A 14,434-nucleotide genomic window follows, 5' to 3' on the forward strand; every position below is an offset into this window, starting at 1 on the left:
GGTGAGGGGGCCCCAGTGTACCCTAGGCCGCGGCCCCATCAAGGGCAGAGAAGGCGGAGGAGGCCACCAAACGGTCGCGGGAAGCACGGGGACTTCCGGGACCGCGTGATCTCCTCATGCACCCCGGGAGCGAAAGGCATTGGGGCGGGGCCCAACAGCTGTCGGGTGCCGCCCCCAAAAACCAATCGCGCAACCACGAGCACTCGCGACTGGGCGGAGTTCCACACCAGCGCGAGACTCGTGGCTGCCCGAGATAACATGGCTGTCAACTTTAGGTTGGATCAGGCAGCGCTGACACATCCGGAGGCGGAGCACAACCTAATCGTCATCCCCAAAGGACTCCAGCCCACCTTGGGATGCGGCGATCGACATCTCACTGCTATCTGGAGCGTGAACGAAACGAACGAGGCGTCAGAGACGGGCCGCTGTTTCAGTCCAACACTCGCGGGAAACGATGTGCGAGAGGGGGGCGTGGCCCGAGGAATGATCGTCGGGGTTCTTAATACCACGGCACCGCCCTCAGGTCACCCTGGCCACCAGCCAAAGTACCACCTCTCTCGGAGACGGTAGATTGGGGTGTGGCAGAGGGGATTCTCTCTCCTCACGGAGATCATTGAGTCTCGACCGCGACATCGCGATGGTCACGTTCCCGCAGTGGGAACATGACGCATCCACAAACACTGCCCGAACGTGCTGAAGCCCAAACACATCGAGCAGTGAAATGTGCCCATAGCAACGGAGATCGATCACACCCGGAAGTGCACGGGCGAACCGTCTTGAAAAAGACGTGCCACGCGCAAGCTCTTTTTGTGAGAGGAAAGCTCTGCAGAGTGCCGAAGCGCCCAGGGAAAACACACACAGCTGTTGCAGATCACTGCACAGATCAGCAGGCAGGCAGCATGAGATCGCTGGAACGCACCGTCACACCAACACCCTGGAGAACCGCTGGTCTCGAAGACTGAAGAGAAGACTTCAGAATTCAGGCTTGTAGGAGTGAAGAGATGTTCTTGGCTCCAAAGTAGAAACATAATGCGATGTTGCCAGCTTACTTCCTTATATACCCACACGGTGGGGCGGAGTTACGCATGCAAATTCCGCATGCCCATGGCATTGGCACGCCATTGGGCGCTGTTAAATTCTCGAAGATGATTGGCTTCTAAGCGAAACCCCCATTCGTTAGTCACTAACGTACGTCGTAGTGACTGAACGAAAGGGAACACCTTTTACAAACCAATTACAAATGTTTTATTAAACCTCAAATCTATTAAAGGTGTTTAACAAATCATCTGACACCATTAAATATGAAGTGTCTGCATAATATGTTATTTTATTCAATTGTAGGGCTTTTTATGCAGAGCTTCAGGTCAACGAGAGACTATTAAATATGGCATTGAAGTTATTATTAAAATTATGTCTACACATTTATAAAGCTTTATAAACATATAGACACTGGTTCATGGGTTCACTGAGGAAAAGTGAAAATGAATCGCTTCCCATCCCTGCCTAAAACACACAAAAACAAGCTCTACAAATGAATAAAAGCGCAGAAATTATACACACACCTCACATTTAATGGTGGATTATATTATAGTTGTGATTATACAATAGTTATATTATTGTGTGTATTATAATAAAGTTGTGTTATAAGAGTCTCATCACACATGTTTGGTCTGAGTTCTCATTGCAGTGTCACAGTTTTGACCAGCAGGGGTCGCCAGCGTGTCTCGAGCGCTTCACAAGAGTGAATCATTTAGTCAATGAATCGGTTCAGTTGATTCGGAGTTTGGAAAAGCTCCGTTTCTCCATCACTAGTTTTCGGCTCATGTTCAGTTCAGTTTGTTGTTGACCTGCGATAAAGAAATGATATTGTGTTCATGTTATTGATTTCTCTCAGCAATGTGAACAAACACAAGAATCCTAACACGGAGCAAAAGGACAGAAAGCTTTAATACATTCATTCATTTAGCAGATGTGACTTAAAATCACTAAACATTCAGATGTTAATACCAAACACCATCAAATGAACGACAGAATAGAGATTCCTCTTGGAGAAATTAAATTCAATATAGATAAACATTCATAAATAGAAACAAAAGACATCAGAGACTGTAATACACTATTTTTTTTTATTAATAAAACAAATACAGATAATTGTGAGGGAAATGTAAAGAAATGTGGAGTGTATATTAATAACAAAAACATTAATTTATAAAGAATTACAGTGAAACAAATGATAACTAAACTGGAAGTGCAATGAATTTAAATAATAATGAATGACATCTCCAGTACAGGAGGAGGCGCTAAACACATTTAACGAGTGACTGAACGCTAAGAGCAAAAGAAGAGAGATGGGCGGGGTTTATGTGTTGTTGACACCTGAGGCCTCCTGCGCATGCGCGTTCTGAGGAAACACCTAAGAGTCCAAACCGAAAGTAAAGACTCGATTCCGACGAGATGTAAAGTCACATTTCCAGGAGTAAAAAAACGGTCATACATATCACATTATGGTAAGTTCATTCATCAGCTTCTGATATCATGTCATATTATTGTGCAGTGTTTTCTGTGTGTGATCATATTAAACTCAATCTTTACAGTTTAACGGCCATTTTAGGGAGTTGTGTCGTAAAGTGAGTTTATAAACAGAGCCGCTCAATAAAGTCTGTGTTTTAATAACTAGATCAACTATAACTTCTTACTTCTCGGATTCATATGAGGACAATCCACCTTTTTATGAAACAAACTTAAATGTTATGAGCAGTCTTGAAGAAAACACAAAATGGCGTCTGGAGCATTAGGTGTTGTCAGCCTTTTTAACTTTTTTAGCTTATTTCTGAATCAAATGTGAACATTTAAATGAAAAGGTAAGGTGTGATGCAGTCTCAGTGGAAGACAGATTTGGAAATAATAAAAAGATCAAGTCACCTTTACTTTATTCTTGCATGAGCAGAACAAACTTTCAATTGTGTGGATCCAAAGACCTTGTGTGTGTGTGTGTGTGTGTGTGTGTGTGTGTGTGTGTGTGTGTGTAAAGTGTGTGTGTGTGTGTGTGTGTGTAAAGTGTGTTAATGTGTGTGTGTGTGTGTATGTGTGTGTGTGTGTGTGTGTGTGTGTGTGTGTGTGTCAGGCACGGATTTAGAAAGCAGAGGCCCCATGGCACAAAATCGGAGGCCCCCCAAAACTCGTGGCCCAAACTCACACAGCTTAAAAAACAATTTGTCCTAAACATGACACAAGCTTATATTAAGGGCTTCAAAATAACTGGTAACACAGTTAACAAGTTTTAAGCAGTTTGCCCTGTGTAAAAGATTTGTGCTGTTTAATGCGTTTGAGAATTTTTTTTTTGTTGATTTTCTGTAGCATAAAGCCTCAAAATTACATTCAAATATAGGCTACATTTGTTTGATTTCATTAAATAAAAAAAGTACAAAATAAAATAAAATTAAAAATGTAGGCTATATATATATATATATATATATATATATATATATATATATATATATATATATATATATATATATATATATATATATATATATATATATATATAAGAACATTTTAATATAACCGTAGAAAGAAAAGTAGCTACACAGAATAATAGGCCTATAGCCTAAGTTACTTTTTTTTGTAATTGTGATTACATTTCATTGAACGATTACATAATTGTGGCCTCCGTAATTGTAATCACGACTACAAATTCGATCAATTGTGCAGCCCTGTCAGGAGAGGACGAGCTTTCTGCAAGTGAATCTGCAAGCTAAAATTCAAGCTTCCGTGAATGAGCATGCACAATTGAATAGAATCAAACGAAGCACAATAGAATAGTAGTGCAATCATTCTGATTAAAACGGGCAATTCTAGGATTTTCATTTTATGGGGGCTCAGCCCCCAGTGAGGGTATAAAAAAAATGTTAACACTTTAGTTTAGGGTCCAATTCTTACTATTAACTGCATATTAGGATATTGGCTGTTTACTATTGACCTTATTGTACATCCCTTAATCATACAATGGAGCTTTCCTATAGCTCAAACAGTAGAGCATGGCGCTAGCAACGCCAAGGTCATGGGTTCGATTCCCAGGGAAAGCAAGAATACCTTGAAAACCATGTCAGTGGGTAGATATGAATGATAAAGTTTTTCCATTTTCGTCAGTGAAGACAGTAAAACATATGTTTTACTGATATTTATATGTTTTATGAATCATTTTCATAGACATGTTAATTTACTGAAGGCTACTAGGAAAGCTAGGTAACTAAATTTATTAAATTAATTCACAATATGCACACATTAATTATTAATCTGCCCAATACAGGCAGTGAAAAAAGCTGAACTTTTTTATTTACTGAATGCTACAAATGGAATTATTAATTTACAATATGCACACATTCATTACTATTAATCTTATGCCTAATCGGATGAAAACGGCTTTGTTAATATTTCTTATTTGTTAATTAGCTATATTTTAAATGACATTACATTGGCCAATTCAATTGAAAATGTCAGACCCTTTAGAGCTCAGATCAACACACACACCTCTGCTTCTGACGTGCGCTCTGCTCGGCGCCGTTGCGGATTGAAGAACACGCAGATTAAAAGACAATAATTGCCCTGCAAGTTAGATAATATAATTATTAGTAGCTACTTGAGCAAATAGTTTATGTAAAATGCATAAATAAGCGCTTTTTAATCACATAAAATAGTGATTTAATCAGCCTAATGATTAAATATTATCTTAAAATTAAAAACAATAAAGCGATACTTCTGCAGTGATCTGATGGGAAAAGACGAAAGATATAATTATATAATTATAGAAAGAAAAAAATATGTGAAATATTACGTGAATGTAGGCTACCCTCAACTAGAGAATGAGTCCTACATATTAGGCTTTGCATTGATAAGCCTCGAACTCGTATCTGGTCATACAAATGAACAGTCAACATTAATACAACAACGTTACATGATTTAAAAAGCAACATATCGTACGGGGACAGATGGGTGGTGAAATCTTATGAAAAGTTTAGTTTATGAAAGGTGCTGGGCTTGCCTCTAGCTCGCTCTAGCTAAATAAGAAAAAAATATTTATTTAGGAGGTGGGTCGGTGGACGCAGATTCGGAAGGCTTCTGCGCCGATCCGGGCATTTAATCAGGGTTTTTAATAAGGGGGAAAAGTAATAGATGCCTACGGTAATGTAGCCTACGTTAACCTACCAGACACCGCCGGCGCGCCGTGCAGGCTCTTTATCTGCGTCGAGCCGACTTTTGAAAAAAGTGGAGATGGTTGGAATAATACTAATTAAATCCTCTCTGGTATCCTTCTCCCTTTTTTACTTTCCGTTTTGTGGCTCCAACGTTTTTTTTTATCCATGTCGTTTGTTTTTTCGATGTCCTCAACTCTCTTTTTTTCACACTTCTACCGCCTGTCTTGCAGCTATCAACAGTTTCCGCAGTAAGCTCATCAGACACAGCCGACACTGGTCATGATACTTTTTTTTGTGTGCAAATAAATTATTGTTAACACATACACACAAACACACACTCATTCATTCATTTTATTTTAATTTTAAATTAAAAAAAAAATGTATGAAGCCACACAGTTAGTGGGGTCTTGGAGGCCCCCTAGAGGTCGGAGGCCCCCTAGAGGTCGGAGGCCCCCGGGCACCGGCCCAATCGGCCCGGTGGTAAATCCGGCCCTGGTGTGTGTGTGTGTGTGTGTGTAAAGTGTGTTAATGTGTGTGTGTGTATCCTAGGAAGACTCTGCTGCACAACCGTTAGATGCTCAGAAATGTAAATCAGACCCATAATTTAAAACCGAATAATAAATATAATACTATGATTATAATCTATATTTGCTGTTTGACATTGCCATGGCTCAGTGATGTGAGTGACAGAAACTGGACCTGAAGCTGCTCGAGGCGTTTGAGTGCCGGCTGGCGGTGCTTTACTTCATTTTTTGACGAATTTTGAAATATTATTTTAATTTTCAAATAAATTGATCTAGTAAAATACTACACACCAATGAACCGCCTGGCTCCAGAAGATCTGATCTCATTGGCTGGATGGTACAGACCCTTAACTCCTCACCGATGATTGGCCAGTTCACATCTCAGTCAGAAGAACTAGCCTCAGTCAGAAGAACTAGCCTCAGTCAGAAGAACTAGCCTCAGTCAGAAGAACTAGCCTCAGTCAGGAGAACTAGCCTCAGTCAGAAGAACTAGCCTCAGTCAGAAAAACTAGCCTCAGACAGAAGAACTAGCCTCAGTCAGAAGAACTAGCCTCAGTCAGAAGAACTAGCCTCAGTCAGAAGAACTAGCCTCAGTCAGAAGAACTAGCCTCAGTCAGAAGAACTAGCCTCAGTCAGGAGAACTAGCCTCAGTCAGAAGAACTAGCCTCAGTCAGAAGAACTAGCCTCAGTCAGAAGAACTAGCCTCAGTCAGAGAACTAGCCTCAGTCAGAAGAACTAGCCTCAGTCAGAAGAACTAGCCTCAGTCAGAAGAACTAGCCTCAGTCAGGAGAACTAGCCTCAGTCAGAAGAACCAGCCTCAGTCAGAAGAACCAGCCTCAGTCAGAAGAACTAGCCTCAGTCAGGAGAACTAGCCTCAGTCAGAAGAACTAGCCTCAGTCAGAAGAACTAGCCTCAGCCAGAAGAACACTAGCCTCAGCCAGAAGAACACTAGCCTCAGTCAGGAGAACTAGCCTCAGTCAGAGAACTAGCCTCAGTCAGAAGAACTAGCCTCAGTCAGAAGAACTAGCCTCAAGCAGAAGAACCAGCCTCAGCCAGAAGAACACTAGCCTCAGCCAGAAGAACACTAGCCTCAGTCAGAAGAACCAGCCTCAGTCAGGAGAACCAGCCTCAGTCAGAGAACTAGCCTCAGTCAGAAGAACCAGCCTCAGTCAGAAGAACCAGCCTCAGTCAGAAGAACCAGCCTCAGTCAGAAGAACTAGCCTCAGTCAGAGAACTAGCCTCAGTCAGAAGAACTAGCCTCAGTCAGAAGAACCAGCCTCAGTCAGAGAACTAGCCTCAGTCAGAAGAACTAGCCTCAGTCAGAAGAACCAGCCTCAGTCAGAAGAACCAGCCTCAGTCAGGAGAACTAGCCTCAGTCAGAAGAACTAGCCTCAGTCAGAAGAACCAGCCTCAGCCAGAAGAACACTAGCCTCAGTCAGAAGAACTAGCCTCAGTCAGAAGAACCAGCCTCAGTCAGAAGAACCAGCCTCAGTCAGAAGAACTAGCCTCAGTTAGAAGATCTAGCCTCAGTCAGAAGAACTAGCCTCAGTCAGAAGAACTAGCTTCAGTCAGAAGAACTAGCCTCAGTCAGAAGAACCAGCCTCAGTCAGAAGAACCAGCCTCAGTCAGAAGAACTAGCCTCAGTCAGAAGAACTAGCCTCAGTCAGAAGAACTAGCCTCAGTCAGAAGAACTAGCTTCAGTCAGAAGAACTAGCCTCAGTCAGAAGAACTAGCCTCAGTCAGGAGAACTAGCCTCAGTCAGAGAACTAGCCTCAGTCAGAAGAACTAGCCTCAGTCAGAAGAACCAGCCTCAGTCAGAGAACTAGCCTCAGTCAGAAGAACCAGCCTCAGTCAGAGAACTAGCCTCAGTCAGAAGAACTAGCCTCAGTCAGAAGAACCAGCCTCAGTCAGAAGAACCAGCCTCAGTCAGGAGAACTAGCCTCAGTCAGAAGAACTAGCCTCAGTCAGAAGAACCAGCCTCAGCCAGAAGAACACTAGCCTCAGTCAGAAGAACTAGCCTCAGTCAGAAGAACCAGCCTCAGTCAGAAGAACCAGCCTCAGTCAGAAGAACTAGCCTCAGTTAGAAGATCTAGCCTCAGTCAGAAGAACTAGCCTCAGTCAGAAGAACTAGCTTCAGTCAGAAGAACTAGCCTCAGTCAGAAGAACCAGCCTCAGTCAGAAGAACCAGCCTCAGTCAGAAGAACTAGCCTCAGTCAGAAGAACTAGCCTCAGTCAGAAGAACTAGCCTCAGTCAGAAGAACTAGCTTCAGTCAGAAGAACTAGCCTCAGTCAGAAGAACTAGCCTCAGTCAGGAGAACTAGCCTCAGTCAGAGAACTAGCCTCAGTCAGAAGAACTAGCCTCAGTCAGAAGAACCAGCCTCAGTCAGAGAACTAGCCTCAGTCAGAAGAACTAGCCTCAGTCAGAAGAACCAGCCTCAGTCAGAAGAACTAGCCTCAGTCAGGAGAACTAGCCTCAGTCAGAAGAACTAGCCTCAGTCAGAAGAACCAGCCTCAGCCAGAAGAACACTAGCCTCAGTCAGAAGAACTAGCCTCAGTCAGAAGAACCAGCCTCAGTCAGAAGAACCAGCCTCAGTCAGAAGAACTAGCCTCAGTCAGAAGAACTAGCCTCAGTCAGAAGAACTAGCCTCAGTCAGAAGAACTAGCCTCAGTCAGAAGAACTAGCCTCAGTCAGAAGAACTAGCTTCAGTCAGAAGAACTAGCTTCAGTCAGAAGAACTAGCCTCAGTCAGAAGAACTAGCCTCAGTCAGGAGAACTAGCCTCAGTCAGGAGAACTAGCCTCAGTCAGAGAACTAGCCTCAGTCAGAAGAACTAGCCTCAGTCAGAAGAACCAGCCTCAGTCAGAAGAACCAGCCTCAGTCAGGAGAACTAGCCTCAGTCAGGAGAACTAGCCTCAGTCAGAAGAACCAGCCTCAGCCAGAAGAACACTAGCCTCAGTCAGAAGAACTAGCCTCAGTCAGAAGAACCAGCCTCAGTCAGAAGAACCAGCCTCAGTCAGAAGAACTAGCCTCAGTCAGAAGAACTAGCCTCAGTCAGAAGAACTAGCCTCAGTCAGAAGAACTAGCTTCAGTCAGAAGAACTAGCCTCAGTCAGAAGAACCAGCCTCAGTCAGAAGAACCAGCCTCAGTCAGAAGAACTAGCCTCAGTCAGAAGAACTAGCCTCAGTCAGAAGAACTAGCCTCAGTCAGAAGAACTAGCTTCAGTCAGAAGAACTAGCCTCAGTCAGAAGAACTAGCCTCAGACAGAAGAACTAGCCTCAGTCAGGAGAACTAGCCTCAGTCAGGAGAACTAGCCTCAGTCAGGAGAATTAGCCTCAGTCAGGAGAACTAGCCTCAGCCAGGAGAACTAGCCTCAGTCAGAAGAACTAGCCTCAGTCAGAAGAACTAGCCTCAGCCAGAAGAACTAGCCTCAGTCAGAAGAACTAGCCTGAGCCAGAAGAACTAGCCTCAGTCAGAAGAACTAGCCTCAGTCAGAAGAACTAGCCTCAGTCAGAAGAACCAGCCTCAGTCAGAAGAACTAGCCTCAGTCAGGAGAACTAGCCTCAGTCAGAAGAACTAGCCTCAGTCAGAAGAACCAGCCTCAGCCAGAAGAACACTAGCCTCAGTCAGAAGAACTAGCCTCAGTCAGAAGAACCAGCCTCAGTCAGAAGAACTAGCCTCAGTCAGAAGAACTAGCCTCAGTCAGAAGAACTAGCCTCAGTCAGAAGAACTAGCCTCAGTCAGAAGAACTAGCCTCAGTCAGAAGAACTAGCCTCAGTCAGAAGAACTAGCCTCAGTCAGAAGAACTAGCCTCAGTCAGAAGAACTAGCCTCAGTCAGAAGAACTAGCCTCAGTCAGAAGAACTAGCCTCAGTCAGAGAACTAGCCTCAGTCAGAAGAACTAGCCTCAGTCAGAAGAACCAGCCTCAGTCAGAGAACTAGCCTCAGTCAGAAGAACTAGCCTCAGTCAGAAGAACCAGCCTCAGTCAGAAGAACCAGCCTCAGTCAGGAGAACTAGCCTCAGTCAGAAGAACCAGCCTCAGTCAGAAGAACCAGCCTCAGCCAGAAGAACACTAGCCTCAGTCAGAAGAACTAGCCTCAGTCAGAAGAACACTAGCCTCAGTCAGAAGAACCAGCCTCAGTCAGAAGAACCAGCCTCAGTCAGAAGAACCAGCCTCAGTCAGAAGAACTAGCCTCAGTCAGAAGAACTAGCTTCAGTCAGAAGAACCAGCCTCAGTCAGAAGAACCAGCCTCAGTCAGAAGAACCAGCCTCAGTCAGAAGAACTAGCCTCAGTCAGAAGAACTAGCCTCAGTCAGAAGAACTAGCCTCAGTCAGAAGAACTAGCCTCAGTCAGAAGAACTAGCCTCAGTCAGAAGAACTAGCCTCAGACAGAAGAACTAGCCTCAGTCAGGAGAACTAGCCTCAGTCAGGAGAACTAGCCTCAGTCAGGAGAATTAGCCTCAGTCAGGAGAACTAGCCTCAGCCAGAAGAACTAGCCTCAGTCAGAAGAACTAGCCTCAGTCAGAAGAACTAGCCTCAGCCAGAAGAACTAGCCTCAGTCAGAAGAACTAGCCTCAGTCAGAAGAACTAGCCTCAGTCAGAAGAACTAGCCTCAGTCAGAAGAACTAGCCTCAGTCAGAAGAACTAGCCTCAGTCAGAAGAACTAGCCTCAGTCAGGAGAACTAGCCTCAGTCAGAAGAACTAGCCTCAGTCAGGAGAACTGGCCTCAGTCAGAAGAACTAGCCTCAGTCAGGAGAACTGGCCTCAGTCAGAAGAACTAGCCTCAGTCAGGAGAACTAGCCTCAGTGGGCGGTTCTATCAGGAGTGAATGACAACACAAGTGGACACTTTAGATGTGCAGAGAGCAAATCTGTGCTTCTAATAGAAAACAGGAAACATTCAGGGCTCCAGTCTAGCGCCACCACTGGGTAATGCATTACATGATATATGATAAAATACTTTATAGTCAGACAAGTCTGAAATTTTTCTCGCATAACAGTATCTATGTTTACAACAACAAGCAAACATTATGTAGGGCTGCTCGATTATGGAAAAAATCATAATCACGATTATTTTGGTCAATATTGAAATCACGATTATGTAACACGATTATTTCACATAACTTTGGGAATGTGTTGTATTTATTAAAAATACACCTTTCAACAATTCAATTGAAATTGTAACATTTGTTGTACTTTTTGAACTATTAAAATAAATAACATAACATATATTCAAATCAAAGTATAAAAGTATTCACGTAAAAATGATAACCACAAATAAATAAGATCAACAATTTGGTTCGGCTAGATATGCTTTTCAGGTACGTCTAACATTAGATTTCAGGTACAGAAATGTATCAAATGTAAAATAACATTGCATATTTGAGTGCATAAATTAAAGATTAATCCTATTAAACTTACAAAAGCTATTCAATCAAGAGCGGTGAGTGATGTCCTTGTCTTTTGTTGTTTGACATTAAACAGACAGCAGTAAAGGCTACTGCCCCTTTAAGACCTAATGATCGGATATGCGTCGTCTTTATCGACTGTATAAAGTTTACTTAAGGCATATACAGACTATGTCTGCTAGGATACTCATCAAGTTGGACATGTTGACATACGTTTTGTGTGAGTTTGTCCGTTCAAGAGCAAGACTTGAAAGTGAACTCAATTAGGGATGAAACGGTATGGAAATTTAACATCACGATTATAGTGACCCAAATTATCACGGTTATCAATATTATCACGGTTTTGTTCAAATGAGATGAAAGTGTTCAAAAAGAACAGATGCACACACTTAAAAACATTTAAACAAGTTTTATATTTGAAATCAACAAACAAATAAATCAAGCAGCTCTATGCACTTTTTTAAGCTAGATTCTATTCTGTGGGATTTCCTTCCTTATAATGGCCGTCGTCAATAGCAACGCATGACGCATAAATAATAATAATTTGTCGTAAATATAATCTCTAATATTATCTCTGTAAATATATTCAAGCAATATTCTCATCAGTGTTCAGCAATGATGCATTTTAATCTAGCATATTTTTTGTGTAAGAGCCCAAACAGTATCCTAGTGAAATAATGCATATCCATATTTCCATTTGATTTGACTGTTTATTTTATTAAATATCAAAAGGTGTATATCACACCTGACACCTAGATGAACACTTTAAAGTCAGTTTTATGACTGTCATTCCCTTCAAATGCTATTGAAGTCAGAAACGTGTATAACGTTACCAATGTTGTATGTAACTTTAGAGACGGTCCCTAAATTCGCCCGCGTTATGCCAGTCATTTCAGATGCGCTGTGGTTCTGCTGTGTTTGTTTGAAACCATTTTCGCTGCTGAAATAGAACAAAAACAGTCAACCACTGTATGATGAGTGAATCTCCTGCGCACAGCGCACGTTTATCTCTGCTTTGAGTGCAGATCTCAGTGAGAGCGGCGCGCGCACTCAACAAAACTCCGGCTAATCTGAACGCCTCTGATTATGAGACGACGTCGCTTTCATAAACTCAATAGAAACACGTGTAAGTGGTTATAATGCGCAACGCGATTATAACAGATGGCTTTTGAGAAGACTATAATAAGTTCAACAGCCAGAGTGGCAATAGTGTGCAGCCGAAATAACGTTACACCCGCAAATGGCGGTTGTTAATGTCAAGCCCTGATTATTATCCCTTAAATGTCACCCTAGTCTTGACTGAATTTGTTCGTTCGCTTCACGTTATTATTTCCCAGACGTAACGTTAGTTTTGGTATTGAGGTCAAAGTCCACTTGCCTTGCGTTCGTAGTTTTGAAGTGTTTTCCCCATTACAGCTACTTTCTTCTGGCATGTTCTGCAGACAGGGTGACCATCTTCGATTAAGTTTCCCTCAGGACTTTTGTAAAAGCCAAAATATGACCACACCTCAGATTTGGTCCTTTTAGAAGTCTGAACAATCTCCAGAGTGCTGTCACTGCCTTCTGCCATTTCTTCTTATTCAAAAGACAGCGCTGCGCTGCAGCCAGACTGACGCTGACTGGACAAGATTTACCGCGAGTTTTCACAATCGTGATAATCACACGCTGTTTTAATGATAATTAAATTTTATACGATATTACTAACCGTCACTAAATTTTATCGTGGTTTATAGTGAAACCGGTAATCGTTTCATCCCTAAACTCAATATTTGCGCACTGTGAGACGTGTGCACGCTCTCGGATGAGCGCACAGAGACACATTTTCTCACACAGCGCGCGGCTTCTCATTCGCGTCTTCTGGCACTAAACCCGGGTGATGACGGCGAAAACGACTGGTCATATTCGAACATATGGCAGCACTCGCATGCATTGAACAAAGTTTACAAAGAGAGAATTATTATTATTAAATATGAGGGGAAAAAAGGACGTTTACACGGCACCCCTGCTCTCGTCAGTTTTTGTTTCTTTATTAGATTGTCATAGGTCACTCTGTGTTTAATTTTCAAGTGGTTAAACAAATTTGTGGTGTTCCCTTGCGTTGCAGCCACTACCATGTAGCAAATCTTGCACGTAGCATGTTTCTGCTCGTCGTCTGATTCCTCGAAGCCAAACTGTTCCCAGATAACGGAGTTGGTTTTGCCTTTTTTGCTCACCAAACGCTGCTGTAACTGCCCTCCTTCTGCCATCTTTACTCGCGCCAAGTTTTTAAATTCCAGCGGATGATATGCACACGAGTCACGAGACTCACGACCTGAGAGAGTTTGTGGCTTCGGGAGGGGCGGATGAGCGCGTTTCGTTCAGAACGCAAGACAAAATAAGAGTGTTCTTGCAAAACTGAACATGGCAAAATAATCGTTTTTTCTCGATTGTACTATTTTGGTGATCGTTGGGAGGAAAAATCGAAATCGAAATTCGATTAATTGCACAGCCCTAACATTATGTGTGATTTGTTCTGTGTGTGCAGGTCTGAAGTCAGTTCATCATTATGGAGAACAGAGGGAGCAGTGAGAGATCTTCATCTGCAGAAACCAGCTGTGTGACCTCTGACCCCAGCTGTGTGTCTGTGAAGAGTGACCGATCCATGGGTCAACCTCTTCATTTCAGTGAAGCAATGACCTCTGACCCCAGCTGTGTGTCTGTGAGGGGTGACCAATCCATGGGTCAACCTCTTCATTTCAGTGAAGCAGTGACCTCTGACCCCAGCTGTGTGTCTGTGAGGGGTGACCAATCCATGGATCATCCTCTTCATTTCAGTGAAGCAGTGACCTCTGACCCCAGCTGTGTGTCTGTGAGGAGTGACCGATCCATGGGTCAACCTCTTCATTTCAGTGAAGCAGTGACCTCTGACCCCAGCTGTGTGTCTGTGAGGAGTAACCGATCCATGGGTCAACCTCTTCATTTCAGTGAAGCAGTGACCTCTGACCCCAGCTGTGTGTCTGTGAGGAGTGACCGATCCATGGGTCAACCTCTTCATTTCAGTGAAGCCGTGACCTCTGACCCCAGGTGAGACACAAGACAGTAATTAATAGTCTTCAGTCATGTGCCACAACAGGTAAAGTCATAACATAATAATACCTTTGTAAATCATTAGCTAATGATTAATAAAAGCAGACAACTGGAAGTTGAAATGCATGGCATTAACCCGTTGTGGTAATTAACACATTAATTAATCAATTAGTTAATATAATATGTTATTGAGGAATTAATACATTATGACACATTTAACTAATAACAATTTAATGCTTACTTAAT

At 42.8% G+C, this 14,434-nt stretch overlaps 1 protein-coding gene across 2 annotated transcripts in view; it reads left to right on the forward strand.

The window, feature by feature from the left end:
* Positions 1–2,375: 2,375 nt before the first annotated feature.
* Positions 2,376–14,434, forward strand: part of LOC307135124 (NLR family CARD domain-containing protein 3-like) — a 144,186-nt gene continuing 132,127 nt past the window's right edge. For both annotated transcript variants that reach the window (XM_079831319.1, XM_079831320.1), the window contains exons 1-2: positions 2,376–2,507; positions 13,647–14,185. In XM_079831319.1, coding sequence (XP_079687445.1) covers positions 13,668–14,185 — 518 coding nt within the window. In that variant the 5' untranslated portion in view covers positions 2,376–2,507; positions 13,647–13,667. The remainder of the gene's footprint in view (positions 2,508–13,646; positions 14,186–14,434) is intronic.

This window comes from Gobio gobio, assembly GCF_949357685.1.
Source record: "Gobio gobio genome assembly, chromosome: 12".
NCBI classification, from domain to species: Eukaryota; Metazoa; Chordata; class Actinopteri; order Cypriniformes; family Gobionidae; genus Gobio; species Gobio gobio.